The 24,682-nt window shown below is 44.4% G+C and overlaps 1 protein-coding gene across 4 annotated transcripts in view; it reads right to left on the bottom strand.

Moving 5' to 3' along the window:
* The window catches only part of banp (BTG3 associated nuclear protein), a 97,588-nt gene extending 73,695 nt beyond the window's left edge, over positions 1 to 23,893 (bottom strand). For 2 of the 4 annotated variants that reach the window (XM_052465981.1, XM_035789715.1), the window contains exons 1-7: positions 23,801 to 23,893; positions 17,177 to 17,255; positions 16,722 to 16,810; positions 16,200 to 16,399; positions 15,726 to 15,827; positions 15,305 to 15,477; positions 2,231 to 2,470 (exon numbers count right to left, since the gene is read on the bottom strand). In XM_052465981.1, the coding sequence (XP_052321941.1) occupies positions 2,231 to 2,470; positions 15,305 to 15,477; positions 15,726 to 15,827; positions 16,200 to 16,399; positions 16,722 to 16,810; positions 17,177 to 17,246 (874 nt within the window). In that variant the 5' untranslated portion in view covers positions 17,247 to 17,255; positions 23,801 to 23,893. Of the gene's footprint in view, positions 1 to 2,230; positions 2,471 to 15,304; positions 15,478 to 15,725; positions 15,828 to 16,199; positions 16,400 to 16,721; positions 16,811 to 17,176; positions 17,256 to 22,181; positions 23,120 to 23,800 lie in introns of those variants that run through there. The other 2 variants (XM_035789716.2, XM_052465982.1) reach the window with 2 other exon arrangements.
* Positions 23,894 to 24,682: the final 789 nt, after the last annotated feature.

The raw sequence follows: 24,682 nt of genomic DNA, 5'->3' as shown, positions 1-24,682 counted from the left end.
CCTTCCCCATTGCTCCTTCTCCCAAATCCAGTCAGCTGATGTTCTGAAAGAGCTGCAAAATCTGGACCCCTACAAATCAGCCGGGCTAGACAATTTGGACCCTTTCTTTCAAAAATGATCTGCCGAAATTGTTGCCACCCCTATTACTAGCCTGTTCAACCTCTCTTTCGTGTCGTCTGAGATTCCCAAAGATTAGAAAGCAGCTGCGGTCATCCCCCTCTTCAAAGGGGGGGACACTCTTGACCCAAACTGCTACAGACCTATATCTATCCTACCCTGCCTTTCTAAGGTCTTCGAAAGCCAAGTCAACAAACAGATTACCGACCATTTCGAATCTCACCTTACCTTCTCTGCTATGCAATCTGGTTTCAGAGCTGGTCATGGGTGCACCTCAACAACGCTCAAGGTCCTAAACGATATCTTAACCGCCATCGATAAGAAACATTACTGTGCAGCCGTATTCATTGAACTGGCCAAGGCTTTCGACTCTGTCAATCACCACATCCTCATCGGCAGACTCGACAGCCATGGTTTCTCAAATGATTGCCTCGCCTGGTTCACCAACTACTTCTCTGATAGAGTTCAGTGTGTCAAATCGGAGGGTCTGCTGTCTGGACCTCTGGCAGTCTCTATGGGGGTGCCACAGGGTTCAATTCTTGGACCAACTCTCTTCTCTGTATACATCAATGATGTCGCTCTTGCTGCTGGTGATTCTCTGATCCACCTCTACGCAGATGACACCATTCTGTACACTTCTGGCCCTTCTTTGGACACTTGTGTTAACAACCCTCCAGGCAAGCTTCAATGCCATACAACTCTCCTTCTGTGGCCTCCAATTGCTCTTAAATACAAGTAAAACTAAATGCATGCTCTTCAACCGATCGCTGCCTGCACCTGCCCGCCTGTCCAACATCACTACTCTTGACGGCTCTGACTTAGAATACGTGGACAACTACAAATACCTAGGTGTCTGGTTAGACTGTAAACTCTTCTTCCAGACCCACATCAAACATCTCCAATCCAAAGTTACATCTAGAATTGGCTTCCTATTTTGCAACAAAGCAACCTTCACTCATGCTGCCAAACATACCCTTGTAAAACTGACCATCCTACCAATCCTCAACTTCGGTGATGTCATTTACAAAATAGCCTCCAATACCCTACTCAACAAATTGGATGCAGTTTATCACAGTGCAATCCGTTTTTGTCACCAAAGCCCCATATACTACCCACCATTGCGACCTGTACGCTCTCGTTGGCTGGCCCTCGCTTCATATTCGTCGCCAAACCCACTGGCTCCATGTCATCTACAAGACCCTGCTCGGTAAAGTCCCCCCTTATCTCAGCTCGCTGGTCACCATAGCATCACCCACCTGTAGAACGCGCTCCAGCAGGTATATCTCTCTGGTCACCCCCAAAACCAATTCTTTCTTTGGCCGCCTCTCCTTCCAGTTCTCTGCTGCCAATGACTAGAACAAACTACAAAAGTCTCTGAAACTGGAAACACTTGTCTCCCTCACTAGCTTTAAGCACCAGCTGTCAGAGCAGCTCACAGATTACTGCACCTGTACATAGCCCACCTATAATTTAGCCCAAACAACTACCTCTTTCCCTACTGTATTTATTTTATTTTTTTATTTTGCTCCTTTGCACCCCATTATTTTTATTTCTACTTTGCACTTTCTTCCACTGCAAATCTACCATTCCAGTGTTTTACTTGCTATATTGTATTTACTTTGCCACCATGGCCTTTTTTTGCCTTTACCTCCCTTATCTCACCTCATTTGCTCACATCGTATATAGACTTGTTTATACTGTATTATTGACTGTATGTTTGTTTTACTCCATGTGTAACTCTGTCGTTGTATGTGTCAAACTGCTTTGCTTTATCTTGGCCAGGTCTCAATTGTAAATGAGAACTTGTTCTCAACTTGCCTACCTGGTTAAATAAAGGTGAAATAAAATGTCTAAACAATTTGATATTATTTTAAAATGGACAAAAAAAATTGCTTTTCTTTCAAAAACAAGGACATTTCTAAGTGACACCAAACAGTTGTTTATGTATGTATATATATATATATATATATTTTTTTTTTTTGTAATACTTAAAGGGTTCTTCAAAATTCAAATAGCTAAATGACCCTTGGTATGACCCCCCCCGCACCAGCTTAGTCTGTACAGGGTTAAACAGCAGTGTGAATATTGGAGTGAATAGGTGTGCGTGACTCACAGCGTACTCCATAGATCATGAGTGGGTCCAGCTGCTTTTTGCCGTGCTTGCCCTGGCCCGACAGGTTGGAGATAGCCTGCACCTCACGGTGGAATAGGTAGTCCAGCAGTGTCAGTGCCATCTTCTCTGCCGTGCGGCAGTTGGTGCTGATATGGAGCATGTCGCCCGGCGACACCGGGCAGCGCACGCGCATCTCTGCATTGTTCTCGTCGCCAAGCCACGTACCTGCTGGGTAGTCATCTATAAAGAAAGAGGGGGCATGGGTGGGAGAATAATGGTAATGATAAAACCCCTAAAGCTGCTCCCAGCCTGTTGTGTGTGGGTCTGTTTCTATACTAAAAAACACACACACACTACAGTTCATAAGTTTGAGGTCCCTCTGAAATGTTCTTGTTTTTGGAAGAAAAGCACATTTTTGTCCACTAAAATAAAATCAAAGTGATCAGAAATACAGTGTGGACATTGTTAATGTTGTAAATTAACATCGTAGCTGGAAACGGCAGATTATTAATGGAATATCTACATAGGCGTACAGAGGCACATTATCAGCAACCATCACTCCTGTGTTCCAATGGCACGTTGTCTTAACTAATCCAAGTTTAATCATTGTAAAAGCTAATTGATCATGAGAAAACCCTTTTGCAATTATGTTAACACAGCTGAAAACTGTTGTGCTGATTTAAAGAAGCAATAAAACAGGCATTCTTTAGACATTTACATTTAAGTCATTTAGCAGACGCTCATATCCAGAGCGACTTACAAATTGGTGCATTCACCTTATGACATCCAGTAGAATAGTCACTTTACAATAGTGCATCTAAATCTTAAAGGGGGAGGGGGGGGGGGTGAGAAGGATTACTTATCCTATCCTAGGTATTCCTTAAAGAGGTGGGGTTTCAGGTGTCTCCGGAAGGTGGTGATTGACTCCGCTGTCCTGGCGTCGTGAGGGAGTTTGTTCCACCATTGGGGGGCCAGAGCAGCGAACAGTTTTGACTGGGCTGAGCGGGAACTGTACTTCCTCAGTGGTAGGGAGGCGAGCAGGCCAGAGGTGGATGAACGCAGTGCCCTTGTTTGGGTGTAGGGCCTGATCAGAGCCTGGAGGTACTGAGGTGCCGTTCCCCTCACAGCTCCGTAGGCAAGCACCATGGTCTTGTAGCGGATGCGAGCTTCAACTGGAAGCCAGTGGAGAGAGCGGAGGAGCGGGGTGACGTGAGAGAACTTGGGAAGGTTGAACACCAGACGGGCTGCGGCGTTCTGGATGAGTTGTAGGGGTTTAATGGCACAGGCAGGGAGCCCAGCCAACAGCGAGTTGCAGTAGTCCAGACGGGAGATGACAAGTGCCTGGATTAGGACCTGCGCCGCTTCCTGTGTGAGGCAGGGTCGTACTCTGCGGATGTTGTAGAGCATGAACCTACAGGAACGGGCCACCGCCTTGATGTTAGTTGAGAACGACAGGGTGTTGTCCAGGATCACGCCAAGGTTCTTAGCGCTCTGGGAGGAGGACACAATGGAGTTGTCAACCGTGATGGCGAGATCATGGAACGGGCAGTCCTTCCCGGGAGGAAGAGCAGCTCCGTCTTGCCGAGGTTCAGCTTGAGGTGGTGATCCGTCATCCACACTGATATGTCTGCCAGACATGCAGAGATGCGATTCGCCACCTGGTCATCAGAAGGGGGAAAGGAGAAGATTAATTGTGTGTCGTCTGCATAGCAATGATAGGAGAGACCATGTGAGGTTATGACAGAGCCAAGTGACTTGGTGTATAGCGAGAATAGGAGAGGGCCTAGAACAGAGCCCTGGGGACACCAGTGGTGAGAGCGCGTGGTGAGGAGACAGATTCTCGCCACGCCACCTGGTAGGAGCGACCTGTCAGGTAGGACGCAATCCAAGCGTGGGCCGCGCCGGAGATGCCCAACTCGGAGAGGGTGGAGAGGAGGATCTGATGGTTCACAGTATCGAAGGCAGCCGATAGGTCTAGAAGGATGAGAGCAGAGGAGAGAGAGTTAGCTTTAGCGGTGCGGAGCGCCTCCGTGATACAGAGAAGAGCAGTCTCAGTTGAATGACTAGTCTTGAAACCTGACTGATTTGGATCAAGAAGGTCATTCAGAGAGAGATAGCGGGAGAGCTGGCCAAGGACGGCACGTTCAAGAGTTTTGGAGAGAAAAGAAAGAAGGGATACTGGTCTGTAGTTGTTGACATCGGAGGGATTGAGTGTAGGTTTTTTCAGAAGGGTGCAACTCTCGCTCTCTTGAGGACGGAAGGGACGTAGCCAGCGGTCAGGGATGAGTTGATGAGCGAGGTGAGGTAAGGGAGAAGGTCTCCGGAAATGGTCTGGAGAAGAGAGGAGGGGATAGGGTCAAGCGGGCAGGTTGTTGGGCGGCCGGCCGTCACAAGACGCGAGATTTCATCTGGAGAGAGAGGGGAGAAAGAGGTCAGAGCACAGGGTAGGGCAGTGTGAGCAGAACCAGCGGTGCCGTTTTACTTAGCAAACGAGGATCGGATGTCGTCGACCTTCTTTAAAAATGGTTGACGAAGTCATCTGCAGAGAGGGAGGAGGGGGGGAGGGGGAGGAGGATTCAGGAGTGAGGAGAAGGTGGCAAAGAGCTTTCTAGGGTTAGAGGCAGATGCTTGGAATTTAGAGTGGTAGAAAATGGCTTTAGCAGCAGAGACAGAGGAGGAAAATGTAGAGAGGAGGGAGTGAAAGGATGCCAGGTCCGCAGGGAGGCGAGTTTTCCTCCATTTCCGCTCAGCTGCCCGGAGCCCTGTTCTGTGAGCTTGCAATGAGTCGTCGAGCCATGGGGCGGGAGGGGAGGACCGCGCCGGCCTGGAGGATAGGGGACATAGAGAGTCAAAGGATGCAGAAAGGGAGGAGAGGAGGGTTGAGGAGGCAGAATCAGGAGATAGGTTGGAGAAGGTATGAGCAGAGGGAAGAGATGATAGGATGGAAGAGGAGAGAGTAGCGGGGGAGAGAGAGCGAAGGTTGGGACGGCGCGATACCATCCGAGTAGGGGCAGTGTGGGAGGTGTTAGATGAGAGCGAGAGGGAAAAGGATACAAGGTAGTGGTCGGAGACTTGGAGGGAGTTGCAATGAGGTTAGTGGAAGAACAGCATCTAGTAAAGATGAGGTCGAGCGTATTGCCTGCCTTGTGAGTAGGGGGAAGGTGAGAGGGTGAGGTCAAAAGAGGAGAGGAGTGGAAAGAAGGAGGCAGAGAGGAATGAGTCAAAGGTAGACGTGGGGAGGTTAAAGTCGCCCAGCACTGTGAGAGGTGAGCCGTCCTCAGGAAAGGAGCTTATCAAGGTATCAAGCTCATTGATGAACTCTCCGAGGGAACCTGGAGGGCGATAAATGATAAGGATGTTAAGCTTGAAAGGGCTGGTAACTGTGACAGCATGGAATTCAAAGGAGGCGATAGACAGATGGGTGAGGGGAGAAAGAGAGAATGACCACTTGGGAGAGATGAGGATCCCGGTGCCACCACCCCGCTGACCAGAAGCTCTCGGGGTGTGCGAGAACACGTGGGCGGACGAAGAGAGAGCAGTAGGAGTAGCAGTGTTATCTGTGGTGATCCATGTTTCCGTCAGTGCCAAGAAGTCAAGGGACTGGAGGGAGGCATAGGCTGAGATGAACTCTGCCTTGTTGGTCGCAGATCGGCAGTTCCAGAGGCTACCGGAGACCTGGAACTCCACATGGGTCGTGCGCGCTGGGACCACCAGATTAGGGTGGCCGCGGCCACGCGGTGTGGAGCGTTTGTATGGTCTGTGCAGAGAGGAGAGAACAGGGATAGACAGACACATAGTTGACAGGCTACAGCAGAGGCTACGCTAATGCAAAGGAGATTGGAATGACAAGTGGACTACACGTCTCGAATGTTCAGAAAGTTAAGCTTACGTAGCAAGAATCTTATTGACTAAAATGATTAAAATGATACAGTACTGCTGAAGTAGGCTAGCTGGCAGTAGCTGTGTTGTTGACACTACACTAATCAAGTTGTTCCGTTGAGTGTAATAGTTTCTGCAGTGCTGCTATTCGGGGGCTAGCTGGCTAGCTAGCAGTGTTGTTTACGTTACGTTGCGTTAAAAGAACGACAATAGCTGGCTAGCTAACCTAGAAAATCGCTCTAGACTACACAATTATCTTTGATACAAAGACGGCTATGTAGCTAGCTATGTAGCTAGCTACGATCAAACAAATCAAACCGTTGTACTGTAATGAAATGAAATGAAAATGTGATACTACCTGTGAGTGCGACCGGGTTGTTGAGTTCAATTCAGTAGACGTTGGCTAGCTGTTAGCTGTTAGCTGTTGGCTAGCTAGCAGAGTCTCCTACGTTAAGGACGACAAATAGCTGGCTAGCTAACCTAGTTGAGTATCTGGAGCATCAGCATTTGTGAGTTTGATTACAGGCTCAAAATGGCCAGAAACAAAGAACTTTCTTCTGAAACTCGTCGGCCTATTATTGTTCTGAGAAATGAAGGCTATTCCATGCAAGAAATTACCAAGAAACTGAAGATATCGTACAACGCTGCGTAATACTCCATTAACCGAACAGTGCAAACTGGCTCTAACCAGAATAGAAAGAGGAGTGGGAGGCCCCAGTGCACAAGAGGTCAAGTACATTAGAGTGTCTAGTTTGACAAACAGACGCCTCACAAGTCCTCAACTGGCAGCTTCATTAAGTGTGTAACCAGTGATGCCTTTTCCAGATACAATAGTAATTTACAACATAAGATTATCTACACTGTATTTCTGACCAATTTGATGTTAATTTTAAAAATTGACAAAAAATGTGCTTTCCTTTAAAAAAAAAAAAGAGGACATTTCTCAGTGACCCCAAAATTTTGAACAGTAGTATATACAGTTGAAGTCGGAAGATCACATACACATATGTTGGAGTCATTAAAACTTGTTTTTAAACCACTCCACAAATTTCTTGTTAACAAACTATAGTTTTGGCAGGTCGGTTAGGACATCTACTTTGCGCATGACAAGTCATTTTTCAAACAATTGTTTACAGACAGATTATTTCACTTACAATTCAATGTATCATAATTCCAGTGTGTCAGAAGTTTACATACACTAAGTTGACTGTGCCTTTACACAGCTTGGAAAATTCCAGAAAATTATGTCATGGCTTTAGAACAGGGGTGTCAAAGTCAAATGGACGGAGGGCCAAATAAAAAATGTAGCTACAAGCCGAGGGACGGACTGTTCGAATGTTCATTGAAAAAATTTTAAATGACGCATATAGTCTAGTGAACCTAATTGAACCTACTGAAAACCTAACAAATATATTCCAATATGATCAGATAAATAAAGCAATATTTTCTTATGGCTCTGTCAGTAATCTTTAATTTTCAACAGACACAAAAGACAAATTTCCTTTATATAAAAATCCCCATAACATGAACATTAAATGAAAGAAACCGGTATTCAAGGCACCATCAGTAGCCTATATTTTCTATTTTAGCAAAAGTGGGCTAAATTTACTTCAAAGAAAAAAACAATAATAGCAATTTTCTATCATCCACTCAACTGAAATATTTTTAAAATATAATTGGATTGAAATACAATAAAATAAAGTGCAAAAATCTATTAATCAAAAACAACACTTTGTTTAAGGAGAAGTAACATGCAGTGAAAACAAATATTAAACTTTAACTTTTAAACTTGAACTGAGTAAAAACTCTAAATATGTGATTGCACAGTAATGTTCACTTGTTTGAGGTTGAGGGTGATACTTGGTGGTGTCCCATCTTTTCCACAAGTTCATCAATGTTCGGGGTAAGGCTCTGAGCTGAGGAAATCCTCAGAATTGAGTGGAGGTGTTCAGCAGTAAGTCGACTTCTGTGTGATGTTTTGTTCAAGTTCATCAAAGAAAACAGTTGTTCACACAGGTATGTGCTGCCAAACATAGACAACGTTTGAGCAGCCTGGATGCGCAGCTGGGGCATTGTGTCGGGAGGAAACGGGCGAACTCCGCAGCACCCACTGCCGCATATTTTGCCCTCAGTGCATCATTGCATTGGAGGTCAATCAACTCCATTTGGAGGTTTGGTGGTGAGCTTTCCACGTCAACAGCAAATGGGTTACCGAGCAGTTCCAACCTGCTTTTTGTGCTTCAAAGTCAGCAAATCGGCGTCGAAAGTCAGCGGCAAGCATACCTATTTTATCAGCCAACTGTGCGCTCGGGAACGCACTGGTAGAGAGCTTCTCTTTCATGGTCTGGCAGCTGGGAAAGTGGCTCAAATTTTCTTTCCGCATCTGCGTCTCCCACAGAGTCAGTTTGGTTTTAAATGCCTTCACTGTACTGTACATATCAGAGATGACACGATCCCGACCCTGCAGCTGCAAGTTCATTGCATTCAGATGACTCGTAATGTCACACAGAAAAGCCATTTCACACAGAAACATTTCGTCTCGGAGTTGTGTTGTGTCTTTCCCTTTGCTGTCCAAGAACAGACAAATCTCCTCACGAAGCTCGAAACATCTTTGAAGCACCTTTCCCTGGCTTAGCCATCGCACCTCTGTGTGATAAGGCAAATCACCATGCTCCGTTTCTAACTCCGTCAGAAATGCCTTGAACTGGCGGTGATTCAAACCTTTGGCTCTGATAAAGTTAACTGTGCGCGTGATGATGCTCATTACATGCTCCATTTTCAAGGCTTTACCGCACAACGCTTCCTGGTGTATGATACAATGATAAGCTGTCAGCTCACCTGTCGCGTTTTCCTCTTGCATCTTTTCCCGTATCTTCGCCACCAGTCCGCTCCTGTGTCCACACATCGCAGGTGCTCCGTCGGTTGTCAAACCCACGAGTTTTCCCAAGGCAGCTCCATCTCATTTACACATCTTGACACCTCTTCATACAAATCATGCCCCGTAGTTGTGCCATGCATAGGACGTAAAGCCAAAAACTCCTCTGTCACGCTTAGGCTGGAGTCCACTCCGCGGATGAAAATTGACAACTGGGCAATGTCAGAAATGTCGGTGCTCTCATCCACAGCCAAGGAATATGCAATGAAATCTTTTCCTTTTTCACAAGCTGCTCTTTTAGATTGATGGACAACTGGTCTACTCTCTCGGCAATGGTGTTTCTGCTCAGACTCACATTTAAAAAGAGTTGCCTTTTTTCTGGGCAAACTTCGTCACAAACTTTAATCATGCAGTTTTTGATGAAATCCCCCTCCGTAAATGGCCGGGCTGATTTAGCGATCTCTTCTGCCAAAATAAAACTGGCCTTGACAGCAGCCTGGCCTTGTGATTTGGCTTTTTTGAACAGAGCCTGTCGAGATTTGAGGCCTCGTTTTAATTCCTCTGCCTTTTGTAGCCTTTGTTCCATGTCCATATTCTTGTTTTTGTCCGCGTGTTTCGTTTCATAATGTCGTCTCAGATTATACTCTTTCAGTACCGCCACACTTTCTCCACACAGAAGACACACAGGTTTTCCAGCTACCTCCGTGAACAAATACTCCGACTCCCACCTTGTTTGAAACCCCCGGTTCTCAGTGTCCACCTTCCGTTTTGCCATTTTTGATGGGTATCTGAAAGTTAATTTTACTGTGATGCTGACAACTGCTGTGCCAATAAATATTGAAATGAAGCAGCCTACTGCTCGGTGCGTCACCGTTGCATTGTGGGAAATGTAGTATTGGTGCGTGTAAAAGATCTGCGGGCTGCCGGCTTGCTGCGGTCTGCGGGCCGGTTCTAATAATAAATCAAGATCATCCCAGGGGCCGTAAAAAACCTTCTCGCGGGCCGGATGTGGCCCGCGGGCCTTGACTCTGACATATGTGCTTTAGAAGCTTCTGATAGGCTAATTGACATCATTTGAGTCAATTGGAGGTGTACCTGTGGATGTATTTCAAAGCCTTACTTCAAACTCAGTGCCTCTCTGCTTGACATCATGGGAAAATCAAAAGAAATTAGCCAAGACCTCAGAAAAACAATTGTAGACCTCCACAAGTCTGGTTCATCCTTGGGAGCAATTTCCAAACGCCTGAAGATACCAAACAATAGTACGCAAGTATAAACACCATGGGACCACACAACCGTCATAACGCTCAGGAAGAAGACGAGCTCTGTCTCTAAGAGATGAACGCAGTTTGGTGCAAAAAGTGCAAATCAATCCCAGAACAACAGCAAAGGACCTTGTGAAGATGCTGGAGGAAACAGGTACAAAAGTATCTATATCCACAGTAAAACAAGTCCTATATTGACAACCTGAAAGGCCGCTCAGCAAGGAAGAAGCCACTGCTCCAAAAATGATGTGGATATATTGAAGCAACATCTCAAGACATCAGTCAGGAAGTTAAAGCTTGGTCGCAAATGGGTCTTCCAAATGGACAATGACCCCAAGCATACTTCCAAAGTTGTGACAAAATGGCTTAAGGACAACAAAGTCAAGATATTAGAATGGCCATTACAAAGCCCTGACCTCAATCCCATAGAAACTTTGTGAGCAGAACTGAAAAAGCGTGTGCTGCGAGCAGGAGGCCTAAAAACCTGACTCCGTTACACCAGCTCTGTTAGGAAGAATGGGCCAAAATTCACCCAACTTACTGTGGGAAGCATGTCGAAGGCTGCCCGAAACGTTTGACCCGAATTAAACCATTTAAAGGCAATGCGACCAAATACTAATTGAGTGTATGTAAACTTCTGACCCACTGGGAATATGAATGTGGAAAGTGGTGAAAGAAATAAAAGCTGAAATAAATCACTCTACTATTATTCTGACATTTCACATTCTTAAAATAAAGTGTTTGATCCGAACTGACCTAAAACAGGGAATTGTTACTAGAATTAAATGTCAGGAATTATGAAAAACTGAGTTTAAAAGTAGTTGGCTAAGGTGTATGTAAACTTCCGACTTCAACTGACTGACTGAATGTATAGTATAGTGTATAGTATATATGGTACCAGTCAAATGTTTGGACACACCTACTCATTCAAGGGTTTTTCTTTATTTGTACTATTTTCTACATTGTAGAATAATAGTGAAGACATCAAAACTATAAAATAACACATGGAATCATGTAGTTACCAAAAAAGTGTTGAACAAATCCAAATATACTTGATATTTCTCAAAGTAGTCATCCTTTGCCTCAATGACAGCTTTGCACACTCATTCCCTCAACCAGCTTCACGAGGTAGTCACCTGGAATGCATTTCAATTAAAAGGTGTGCCTTCTTAAAAGTTAATTTGTGCAATTTCTTTCCTTTTTAATGTGTTTAAGCCAATCAGTTGTGTTGTGACAAGGTAGGGGTGGTATACAGAATATTGCTCTATTTGGTAAAAGACGAAGTTCATATTATGGCAAGAACAGCTCAAATAAGCTAAGAGAAACAACAGTCCATCATTACTTTAAGACATGAAGGTCAGTCAATACGGAAAATGTCAAGAACTTTAAGTCTCTTCAAGTGTAGTCGCAAAAACCATCCTCCCATGAGGACCGCCACAGGAATTGATGACCCAGAGTTACATCTGCTGCAGAGGATACGTTCATTAGAGTTACCAGCCTCAAATTGCAGCCCAAACAAATGTTTCACAGAGTTCAAATAACAGACACATCTCAACATCAACTGTACAGAGGAGATTGTGTGAATCAGGCCTTCATGGTCGAATTGCTGCAAATAAACCACTACTAAAGGACACCAATAAGAAGAAGAGACTTGCTTGGGCCAAGAAACACGAGCAATGGACATTAGACCGGTGGAAATATGTCCTTTGGTCCAAATGTAAGATTTTTGGTTCCAACCGCTGTGTCTTTGTGAACCACAGAGTAGGTAAACGGATTATCTCTGCATGTGTGGTCCCCACCATGAAGCATGGAGGAGGAGGTGTGATGGTGCTTTGTTGGTGACACTGTCTGTGATTTATTTAGAATTCAAGTCACATAGCTACCACAGCATGTTGCAGCGATACGCCATCCCATTTGGTTTGCGCTTAGTGGGACTATCATTTGTTTTTTTATAGGGACAACGATCCAAACACACCTCCAGGCTGTGTAAGGGTTATTTTACCAAGAAGGAGAGTGATGAGTGCTGTATCAGATGACCTGTCCACCACAATCACCCGAGTGCAACCCAATTGAGATGGTTTGGGATGAGATGGACCACAGAGTGGAGGAAAAGCAGCCAACAAGTGCTCAGCAACTCCTTCCAGACTGTTGGAAAAGCATTCCAGGTGAAGCTGGTTGAGAGAATGCCAAGCGTGTGCAAAGCTGTCATCAAGGCAACGGGAGGTACTTTGAAGAATCAAAAATATATTTAGATTTGTTCAACACTTTTTTGGTTACGACATGATTTCATGTGTTATCTCATAGTTTTGATGTCTTCACTATTATTTTACAATGTAGAAAATAGTCAAAATAAAGAAAAACCCTGGAATGAGTAGGTGTCCAAACTTTTGACTGGTACTGGTACTGTCTGTCTCTATCAGGGAGAGCAGCTGTAATATATCAAACGCCTCTTCATGTGTGAGGGTTTTTGGGCTCAATGTTTTATGAATATGTATTTTTGTAGTCTTCCTATATACACAGATCCCACAGCGCATGCACTGAAATCCATAGGCCTAGACCTTCCTAATCTCTGATTTGCTGATACCACAGCACAGCCTTCTGGTGAGCATCAAGACTACACCGGCATACAGTTCTGGAGGTAATTATGAGCGTTGTTGTGACATTCTCAAACATTAGCATGACACCTCCATGGAGCATTACAGAGTTCAACAAGGAACCTATCAGTGAAACAACCGACTGCCTATTTTAAATCTATATAAAGAGTAGTAACCTGAGAGCTCACTTTGTCTATGGAGAGGTGTGGAGAGGCAGACAGCTGACAGTGACATTGAGAGTAAAATGCAAGGAAGTCGAAGGCTCGCGCACACACACCCAGGCATGCATGTTTCCTTTTTAAGAAAAACACGGTGCCCTTCGGCTAATGCTGACTAAAACACATTGTCATGGAAACTCGCATCTGCACATGAATGAATGTATGCCAAAATAGATGTATTTGATGCTAACGAAAGAACTCCAAGAAACCACTCAAAACAGCCCAAACAACAATAACAAAAACAACAGCATGCGCTGCAGTCAGAAAGCTTTCCTCTCCTCAGGCTTCTCCATGACCACCGGGAAAGCCACTGAGTCCCGACAGAGTGAGACATCATCCTCGAGGACTTCAAAACAGTCCGAGTGAGATAATAGCTACCAAAGATGCCTCGCCACAGATGTCTATGCTGGTAATGATAAAGAGTGAAACATCCCAACATATCAACACAGCACCATTATACACCAAGACAGGTGGTAGTCGTGGATGCAAAGAGTCCATATTTGCAGTGTTGACCCTTTTTCAAGACCTCTGCAAGCCACCCTGGCATGCTGTCAATTAACTTCTGGGCCACATGCTGACTGATGGCACCCCATTCTTGCATAATCTATGCTTGGACTTTGTCAGAATTTGTGGGGTTTTGTTTGTCCACCCGCCTCTTGAGGATTGCCCACAAGTTCTCAATGGGATTGAGGTCTGGGGAGTTTCCTGGCCATGGACCCAAAATATCGATGTTTTGTTCCCCGAGCCACTTAGTTATCACTTTTGCCTTATGGCAAGGTGCTCCATCATGCTGGAAAAGGCATTGTTCATCACCAAACTGTTCCTGGATGGTTGGGAGAAGTTGCTCTCAGAGGATGTGTTGGTACCATTCTTTATTCATGGCTGTGTTCTTCAGAAAAATTGTGATTGAGCCCACTCCCTTGGCTGAGAACCAACCCCAAACATGAATGGTCTCAGGATGCTTTACCTTTGGCATGACACAGGACTGAAGGTAGCGCTCACCTTGTCTTCTCCAGACAAACTTTTTTTCCGGATGCCCCAAACAATCGGAAAGGGGATTCATCAGAGAAAATGACTTTACCCCAGTCCTCAGCAGTCCAATCCCTGTACCTTTTGCAGAATATCAGTCTATCCCTGATGATTTTCCTGGAGAAAAGTGGCTTCTTTGCTGCCCTTCTTGACACCAGGCCATACTCCAAAAGTCTTCTCCTCACTGTGTGTGCAGATGCACTCACAACTGCCTGCTGCCATTCCTGAGCAAGCTCTATACTGGTGGTGCCCCGATCCCGAAGCTGAATCAACTTTAGGAGACGGTCCTGGCGCTTGCTGGACTTTCTTGGGCGCCCTGTAGCCTTCTTCACAACAATTGAACCACTCTCCTCGAAGTTCTTGATGATCCGATAAATGGTTGATTTAGGTGCAATCTTATTGGCAGCAATATCCTTGCCTGTGAAGCCCTTTTTGTGCAAAGCAATGATGACGGCACGTGTTTCCTTGCAGGTAACCATGTTTGACCGAGGAAGAACAACAATTCCAAGCACCACCCTCCTTTTGAAGCTTCCAGTCTGTTATTCGAACTCAATCAGCATGACAGAGTGATCTCCAGACTTGTCCTCGTCAACACTCACACCTGTGTCAACGAGAGAATCACTGACATGATGTCAGCTGGTCTTTTGTGGCAGGGCTGAAATGCAGTGGAAATTATTTGTTGGGATTCAGTTCATTTGCATGGCAAAGAGGGACTTTGAAATGAATTGCAATTCATCTGATCACTCTTCATAACATTCTGGAGTATATGCAAATTGCCATCATACAAACTGAGGCAGCAGAATTTGTGAAAATTAATATTTGTGTCATTCTCAAAACTTTTGGCCACGACTGCTATTTGGGCGTTAAGCAAGAAGTAGGATTCACATTGATGAACAGTTCAGCAAGTGACTTGTTTCTTTACACTTTTTAAGCCATGTTTGGGACATGCATGTGTTTCTCAAAGCAAATAAATTTTTATTGGTCACATACACATGGTTAGCAGATGTTAATGCGAGTGTAGCGAAATGCTTGTGCTTCTAGTTCCGACCATACACTAATATCTAACACATAATCTAACAATTTCACAACAACTACCTTATACACACAAGTGTAAAGGAATGAATAAGAATATGTACATATAAATATATGGATGTGTTTGTGTGTGTGTTTCTTGGTTTCTGTGTATGTGTGCACGTATTCTGACAGGGCCGTACCCTCTGAGTTGAGGGTGATGAGGGTGACGTTCTGGGTGCTCTGGGCGTTGTTGGTCTGGCCGCTGTTGGACACAGAGTCACTGGCCTCTGAACCGCTCTCCTGGTCCTCCTGGCTGTCCTCCGGCGCCGGCACCTTCACGAGGAACGTGTTCTGCCTCCGCCCGCCCACCGTGCTGACGGATCACACACAGGCTGAGTTACAGCCCCGTATCAACACAGGGACGTGAGCCGAGCTCATATGTGTTCCATTGTGTTCTGTGTGAGCCACTAAACTCTGCAGGGTTCAGAGTACCATTGTTTTATGAGGGTTCTGTGTTGAACAAACTTTAGTGGGGATCAGTTTCATGCACAACAGTGTTTGTTCTATACTCAATTGTACATTCTGCATGATGACAGAAGAAAACGTGTATCAGTCACTCACTTGCTGAGGAGGTTCTCCAGGGAATCTGCCCCTCGAGTTAATGGCTCCTCCTGGCCCTTCGGTCGATCTTGGCTCACTATCACATTGGTCTGTGGAACAACACTGCAGGGAAAGACAGGGAGTTCTTCAGTGTCTAATATCTCAACAGGCTCCAGTGTCAAATTGTGTTCATGGGAATAGGTGCTACTCTAGCTATTCTACTCTAGCACTCACTTGTAAGAGAATGAGTACTACGCCACAACTCCCTAACCCTCAAAGCACCAATCAACCAGTGTCATCATCCCCCAGTCTAAGTCCCAGCATTTTATCCCACCACGATCCTCAGTCCTAACCAGGGTCGTGTTCATTAGGCACCAAGCGGAATAAAACGACAGGGAAAGACTACCCGAACTTGTCCAATAACTTGTCTGTTGTAAAAATGTGTGCTACGGTGTGCCCTAATGAGTATGGGCCCAGGTGCAAACCTCAACTCACCAACGCACTTTATTCCAGGTCTGGGTGGCACCCAGAGGGGAGCCGGCCACCATGGGGACCTGGATGGGCGCCTGGTTCTTGTTGACCACAGCATCCAGCTTCCTCTCCAGGGCCCGGCACGTCGCCTCCACCATCTGCAGCTTAGCCTCCATGTTGTCCAGACGCTGGCAGATCGTCTGGCTAATGGAGTACAACAAGGTCTGGAGAGAGGGAGGGAGAGAGGAAGAGGGAAAGAGGCAGAGGGAAAGACAGTTCATTGTGTGTGTGTAAGAAAAGGTGGGTGCTACATGTTACACATTGGTGGTTGATGAAGTGAGCTCCCCTTTTACAATGCAGAGCTTAGAGACCTTGTAAAAATCACTAAAGTAGGCCTTTATAAATGCAGTTTTATGCTTTATTTTCAGAGGACAAACAAGCTGGCATGCTCACATGACTGATTCAGCTTGTAAGTACATACTGAATCCAATCACTCACAGCAAGGTGAGTATACCCACGACCACGATGTAGTGCAGGAGTAACTACCTTTAGAGATGCGTCTTGGGAGCTGTTGTCCACCCTTGGCCTTTTCCTGTCAGGCTTGTCATCACAATCTTCATGATTGTCCAAAACATCTAAAACAAATCCCAAATGCAGTCAAGCACAGTAAAACATACACACGATCATGAAAAAAACTACCAGATGCACTGTTGACGCTTATAAGTATCTCTTCCAAATCAAGCGATGTAACCAAATGTACACAAATGGTTCATAGCTACCATGAAGATAAAACAACTTAAGCCAGAAGTAAAGCTGAACCATTAGCCAGTCAGTGGTCCTTTACAATACAGGCAAATGATTATAAAGAGACAACTTCAGAGGGATGAGCATTACATTTATCTTGAGCCAGCAATTTCCCCCTAATTGTTTTCCTGATCAGGTCACATGGTCCAGGTTATGGTGATCAGACAGAGTTTTGTGGTCTTGAATAAAGATCTTACCAGTCTGGTCGCCTTGGCCCAAGTCCTCCACTGCTATCTGTACCATCTCTGCCAAATCTTGGTCCGACATCACTCAGACCTGTAAATCCAGAGAGCCACAAAACAAATCATTATTGCAAATAAAAGAGAATTGACATTCTCAGGCTGTTCAACCTCAACATCAGTGAACTTATCACTGACAGTAATAAGCAAACAAAACAAAGGGGCTTGTTTTAAAAGAAAACAAACCACAGGTTGTGCCTTTTGTTTACCTGGACCTCTTGATTCAAGAATGAGTTATTGAACAAGTTTGGCAGACACCACCACTCACTGCATTGACCCCATCTTGCACTGACTCTAAATCACATTCACACAAACGCATAACACACTCATGCTCATAGATGCCGCAGACATACACACAGTAAACATATAGTGTCGCTACCCTGTTCTTCATTTTACTCTTATAATCATCTATCCTGATGCCTAGTCACTTTACGCTAGCTTATATGTACAGTTGAAGTCAGAAGTTTACATACACTTAGGTTGGAGTCATTAAAACTAATTTTTCAACCACTCGACAAATTTCTTGTTACCAAACTATAGTTTTGGCAAATCGGTTAGGACATCTACTTTGTGCATGACACAAGTCATTTTTCCAACAATTGTTTACAGACAGATTATTTCACTTATAATTCACTGTATCACAATTCCAGTGGGTCAGAAGTTTACATACACTAAGTTGACTGTGCCTTTAAACAGCTTGGAAAATTCCAGAAAATGATGTCATTGCTTTAGAAGCTTCTGATAGGCTAATTGATACCATTTCAGTCAATTGGAGGTGTACCTGTGGATGTATTTCAAGGCCTACATTGCCTCTTTGCTTGACATCATGGGAAAATCAAAAGAAATCAGCCAAGATCTCAGGGGGGAAAAAAATTGACCTCCACAAGTCTGGTTCATCCTTGGGAGCAATTTCCAAACGCCTGAAGGTACCACGTTCATCTGTACAAACAATAGTACGCAAGTATAAACACCATGGGACCACGCAGCCGTCATACCGCTCAGGGAGACGCGTTCTGTATCCTAGAGATGTGGTGCGAAAAGTGCAAGGAAGAAGCCACTGCTCCAAAACCGCCATAAAAAAGCCAGACTACGGTTTGCAACTGCACATGGGGACAAATATTGTACTTTTTGGAAAAATGTCCTCTGGTCTGAAGAAAAAACAATGCTTCAGGAGGGACTGGTGCACCTCACAAAATGTATGGCATCATGAGGTAGGAAAATTATGTGGATATTGACACAACATCTCAAGACATCAGTCAGGAAGTTAAAGCTTGGTCACCAATGGGTCTTCCAAATGGACAATGACCCCAAGTATACTTCCAAAGTTGTGACAAAATAGCTTAAGGACAACAAAGTCAAGGTATTGGAATGGCCATCACAAAGCCTGACCTCAATCCTATAGAAAATTTGTGGGCAGAACTGAAAAAGCGTGTGCGAGCAAGGAGCCTACAAACCTGACTCCGTTACACCAGCTCTGTCAGGAGGAATGGGCCAAAATTCACCCAACTTACAGTGGGAAGCATGTGGAAGGATACCCGAAACGTTTGACCCAAATTAAACAATTTAAAGGCAATGCTACCAAATACTGATTGAGTGTATGTAAACTTCTGACCCACTGGGAATGTGATGAAAGAAATTAAATAAAAGCTTAAATAAATCATCCTCTACTATTATTCTGACATTTCACATTCTTAAAATAAAGTGGTGATCCTAACTGACCTAAGACAGGGATTTTTTACAAGAATTAAATGTTTGGAATTGTGAAAAACTGGGTTTAAATGTATTTGGCTACGGTGTATATAAACTTCCGACTTCAACTGCACATATCTACCTCAAGTACCCCTGCGCATTGATGTGTTTCTGGTACACCCTCCATATGGCTTTATTCTTGTGTATTTTATGGTTTTTTTTTTTTTTTTTTTAACTCTGCTCTGTTGGTAAGGGCTTGTAATTAAGAATTTCACTAAAGTGTACACGTGACAATTACAATTTGATTGGGATCTGGTATGCATTTGTTTCAATAGTGGTTGGGTCATGTTACTTGGCTGATCGCGCCCTAGCGGACAGGGTGCAGGCTGACACAGATTGCCAGTTGAATGGTGCTTCCTCCGACATATTGGTGTGGCTGGCTTCCGGGTTAAGCAGGCGGGTGTTAAGGAACGCCGTTAGGCGGGTCATGTTTTTGCCTCTCCTGAGACCATTGGGTAGTTGCAGCGTTTGAGACAATATCAAAGGTTCGGACACACCTATTCATTCAAAGGTTCTTTATTTGGACTTTTCTACATTGTAGAATAATACTGAAGACATCAAAACTATTAAATAACACACATGGAATCATGTAGAAACCACAAAGTGTTAAACCAATCAAAATATATTTTTGATTCTTTGCACACTTGGCATTCTCTCAACCAGCTTCATTAGGAATGCTTTTCCAACCGTCTTAAAGGAATTCACACATATGCTCAGCACTTGTTGGCTGCTTTTCCTTCCCTCTGCGGTCTAACTCATCCCTAACCATTTCAATTGGGTCAGGTGAATGTAGATTTTTTATTTACCTTTATTTAACCAGGTAGGCTAGTTGAGAACAAGTTCTCATTTACAACAACCATCCAGGGTGGTGATGCTAGTCGGGCGTGCGGGTGCAGGCAGCGAACGGTTGAAAAGCATGCATTTGGTTTTACTAGCGTTTAAGAGCAGTTGGAGGCCACGGAAGGATTGTTGTATGGCATTGAAGCTTGTTTGGAGGTTAGATATAGCAGTGTCCAAGGAAGGGCCGGAAGTATACAGAATGGTGTCGTCTGTGTAGAAGTGGATCAGGGAATCGCCCGCCGCAAGAGCAACATAAAGAGTCGGCCCGAGAATTGAACCCTGTGGCACCCCCATTGAGACTGCCAGAGGACCGGACAACATGCCCTCCGATTTGACACACTGAACTCTGTCTGCAAAGTAGTTGGTGAACCAGGCAAGGCAGTCATTAGAAAAACTGAGGCTACTGAGTCTGCCGATAAGAATATGATGATTGACACAGTCAAAAGCCTTGGCCAGGTCGATGAAGACGGCTGCACAGTACTGTCTTTTATCGATGGCGGTTATGATATCGTTTAGTACCTTGAGCGTGGCTGAGGTGCACCCGTGACCGGCTCGGAAACCAGATTGCACAGCAGAGAAGGTACGGTGTGAATCGAGATGGTCAGTGATCTGTTTGTTGACTTGGCTTTCGAAGACCTTAGATAGGCAGGGCAGGATGGATATAGGTCTGTAACAGTTTGGGTCCAGGGTGTCTCCCCTCTTGAAGAGGGGGTTGACCGCGGCAGCTTTCCAGTCCTTGGGGATCTCAGACGATATGAAAGAGAGGTTGAACAGGCTGGTAATAGGGGTTGCGACAATGGCGGTGGATAGTTTCAGAAATAGAGGGTCCAGATTGTCAAGACCAGCTGATTTGTACAGGTCCAGGTTTTGCAGCTCTTTCAGAACATCTGCTATCTGGATTTGGGTAAAGGAAAAGCTGGGGAGTCTTGAAGCACAAGGAAGCTCGAGAAACCTGCCACGAGTTACTGTTAGTTACAGTAATATAAATTTCAGTGGCCTTTGCCTTATATGGTATGCCAAAATCTTGACTTATTTTGAAATCATACAGAAACTGCTGACATCGCATCCTTGTGGTTGTGAATAGTAGAAGGGCTGCACCCCACCACAGCAGCTTTCACTTCTGGCTTTAGTACCACTGGTACGGGTGTAGCGAGTAGCTGCAGGGGAGGGTGGAGCTGTTGGCCGAGGTTGGAGTAGCCAGGAGGAAGGCGTGGCCAGCCGTTGAGAAATGCTTGTTGAAGTTTTCGATAATCATGGATTTATCGGTGGTGACCGTGTTACCTAGCCTCAGTGCAATGGGCAGCTGGGAGGAGGTGCTCTTTTTAAGAGCACCTCTGGGAGGAGATGCTCTTTTTAAAGCTGACACTTTACAGTGTCCCAGAATTTTTTGGAGTTAGAGCTACAGGATGCAAATTTCTACTTGAAAAAGCTGGCCTTTGCTTTCCTGACTGACTGCCTGTATTGGTTCCTGACTTCCCTGAACAGTCGCATATCGCTGGGACTATTCGATGCTATTGCAGTCCACCACAGAATGGTTGAGGGCAGTCAAGGTCTGGAGTGAACCAGGGGCTATATTTGTTCTTAGTTCTGCATTTTTTGAACAGAGCATGCTTATCTAAGATGGTGAGGAAGTTACTTTTAAAGCATGACCAGGCATCCTCAACTGACGGGATGAGGTCAATATCCTTCCAGGATACCCGGGCCAGGTCGATTAGAAAGGCCTGCTCGCAGAAGTGTTTTAGGGAGCTGTTTTATGATGCCAGGTCATCTGATGCAGCACTCCATCAGTCGCCTTCTTGGTCAAAACCACTTACACAGCCTGGTGGTGTGTTTTGGGTCATTGTCCTGCTGTAAAACTAAATGATAGTCCCACTAAGCGCAAGCCAGATGGGATGGAGTATTGCTGCATAATACTGTGGTAGCCATGCTGGTTAAGTGTGCCTTGAATTCTAAATAAATCACTGACATTGTCACTAGCAAAGCACTCCCACACCTCTTCCTCCATGCCTCACAGTGGGAACCACACATGCGGGGATCATCCGTTCACCTATGCGTCTCAAAGACACTGTGGTTGGAACTACAAATTGAGGCAAATTGTTATTTAAATGCATTCCAGGTGACTACCTCATGAAGCTGGTTGAGAGAATGCCAAGAGTATGCAACGCTGTCAAGGCTACAGGTGGCTATTTGTTTAACACTTTCTTCGTTACTACATGACTACATACGTGTTATTTCATAGTTTACAATGTAGAAAATAGTAAAAAATGGAATGAGTGGGTGTGTGTGTCCAAACATTTGACTGGTACTGTATACATGGTGATAGATCCACCTTGACCTCTGACATGCTAGAAGAAATGTTTGCCATATTGCTTACACCTATTCAACCCTCTCAAATCTCCAGAAGTGTCCAGAGGGTAGGGGGTGTTTCTGGATAGGGCCCTGGAATCGAAGACAATTGAGAAAGAACCTTTTCTTTTCTCCGCTCTGTTCACTGTGTGCTGGGGTGAAGTTTTACCTGAGTGGGTTTGAGTCGTTGGACAAATAACTGTATTTATTATTTATAAGCTACTCAATCGTGTTGGCTTCTTGTTGAGCAAGATTCCTAATGTGGGTGCATCTGGAAAGGAGAGGAAGTTACTTTATACTACTGAGAATGATGTACCCTATGGTTCCTTTAAATAAACATATTTGAAAAGTTCAGTTTGCATATTAATTGCTCTTCTTTCACAGTTCCACAGATGTATAACTAGTTGAATATACTGGAGAACGGTTCAGTGAGTGCATGTGTCATGGTCTAACTTTGCCTGCTAATCGTGGGATATTGTGTAGTGCCTAGTGGCACAAAAAGTCAACCACAACCTCAATTAAAATAGGTTTGTGGATTTTGGTGAATGGGTATAAAAATAAATTACTTTATTCATTAACAATTTAAACTGAGTAATGGTCATTATCATGTTGACAATATCAACATAACTATAAATGACAGGCACTCAAATTATTTCTGAACTTGAGCAAACGGACAAATGGACCAGAGGCTCCAGACAACGAGCTGTTCATGTACATTAGCTAGATCATGGTTGAAGACAGTGTTAGCTAGAAAGCTTGAAAAATCTGGCCTTTGCTTTCAAGACAAAGTTGCAGATACAAGTATTATAGGTCTTCTTGATATTGATTATTAGCCATCTAAAACGGGACTCCTTAAAAACAGATATACGACCGGATGTTACTTTTTCGTTACAGGTTATAATTTACAGTTGGTTTGGAGAACATATGCAGCACGTTAGGATAATTAGGTTAGATTATGGTTAGTTAAGGGGTTCACGAAAATGCTCTCCTAACCTGTAACGGAAAGTCACTTCCGGTCGTAGCAGTATCGAAGTGGCGTGTTTTAAGAGTCCCGCCTTGTCCTAAATCATGATTGTCTACCATAGCATGTAACGTTAGCTAGCTGGTGACCTGTACATTAACTCGATGACAAGTCTCATTTATATTCTAGATAGGCCTAGATTAGTCAATACATTGTGATGTGCTGTAGTTGCTATTGGTTCTTAGATAAGTTGTTCTTAGATAAAATGTCAGCAAGCGTGCGCTACGTTGCTAGTTAGCTGGGCTAGTATCTGTGCAGGGTAAATAGGGAAACATATCGCTGACATATCTTCCAGAACAGGCTACAAATTCAGTCACGGATAGCAGCGTGGTTAAATGTGATGTATCCGGGCAAAACCATTGCCATTCCATCAGGTTAACTAGCTTGCGCACATTAGCGAGTTGTAGACGGAATAGCTGCAGCGTGCTACTAGCCAGAAGACACAATCGCGCAATGGTAGCTAGCTAGGCCTCAATGTCCGTCCGTGGCAGCGGAATAGATGTATGTTGCAGTTGGTACCATATTAATAGTCCTGTGAAATAACATTTTGAATGCGGGTTGAAAGCACCCAGTAACTTCACTTCTGGCTCACGAGATATGTACGGTGTTAGATTGGGTTATATTACCGTGTGAATGATGAATTCTCGTGTTGTTTGTAGGGATTCCGATAACGGCGTCCTTCCTCGCGAGAGAAAAAGGCTGAACGTCGGCTCGCTTCCTCGACTTTTTTTCGGGGGGGGGGGGTCGAAACCAACTGACATGTGCATACAACGCCACCTACTGTACAGGAGTGTGAGGCCGATCACGACCAATCTATACCACTATATTCTCTTAACTAACCCTGATTTTCTAACAAAAATGTGATACTTACCTGCAAACTTAACTACTCCAATCGGCAGAGTAGCCTAGTGGTTAGAGTGTTGGACTAGTAACCGCAAGGTTGCAAGTTCAAACCCCCGAGCTGACAAGGTACAAATCTGTCGTTCTGCCCCTGAACAGGCAGTTAACCCACTGTTCCTAGGCCGTCATTGAAAATAAGAATTTGTTCTTAACTGACTTGCCAAATAAAATAAAACCCCCCACCCAAAATATCACCCATTCCTGTCTGACCCTGTGAACAACCACAATCTTTCTACATCATACATTTCACAAAATAATAACATATTCTTGGTTGCACCTCCTATCCACTGCAATCCAACAATTATCGCAACCATTTCTGTTGAATATACAGATATATAATTTGTCAGTCTCTTGCATAGATTAACATTAACACCTTGTCCTGTCTTCCCAGTTATGGGATCCTTTAAACCATCTGTATACACTGCAAGTCAAGAATAAAACAGATTACTAATATATTGATACACTATTGTTCCTACACAGTGGCGATTTTAGCATGTAAATCTTGGTGGGGCAAACAAAAACAATTGTGAGGGATGCATGCCAGCAAAGCCACTACACAACACTAAACAATACATTAACTGCACATTAATTGCCCACAAACTGTTAGG

This window comes from Oncorhynchus keta, chromosome 17, assembly GCF_023373465.1.
Source record: "Oncorhynchus keta strain PuntledgeMale-10-30-2019 chromosome 17, Oket_V2, whole genome shotgun sequence".
Lineage (NCBI taxonomy): Eukaryota > Metazoa > Chordata > Actinopteri > Salmoniformes > Salmonidae > Oncorhynchus > Oncorhynchus keta.
This window is presented reverse-complemented; position numbering and strand designations above follow the sequence as displayed.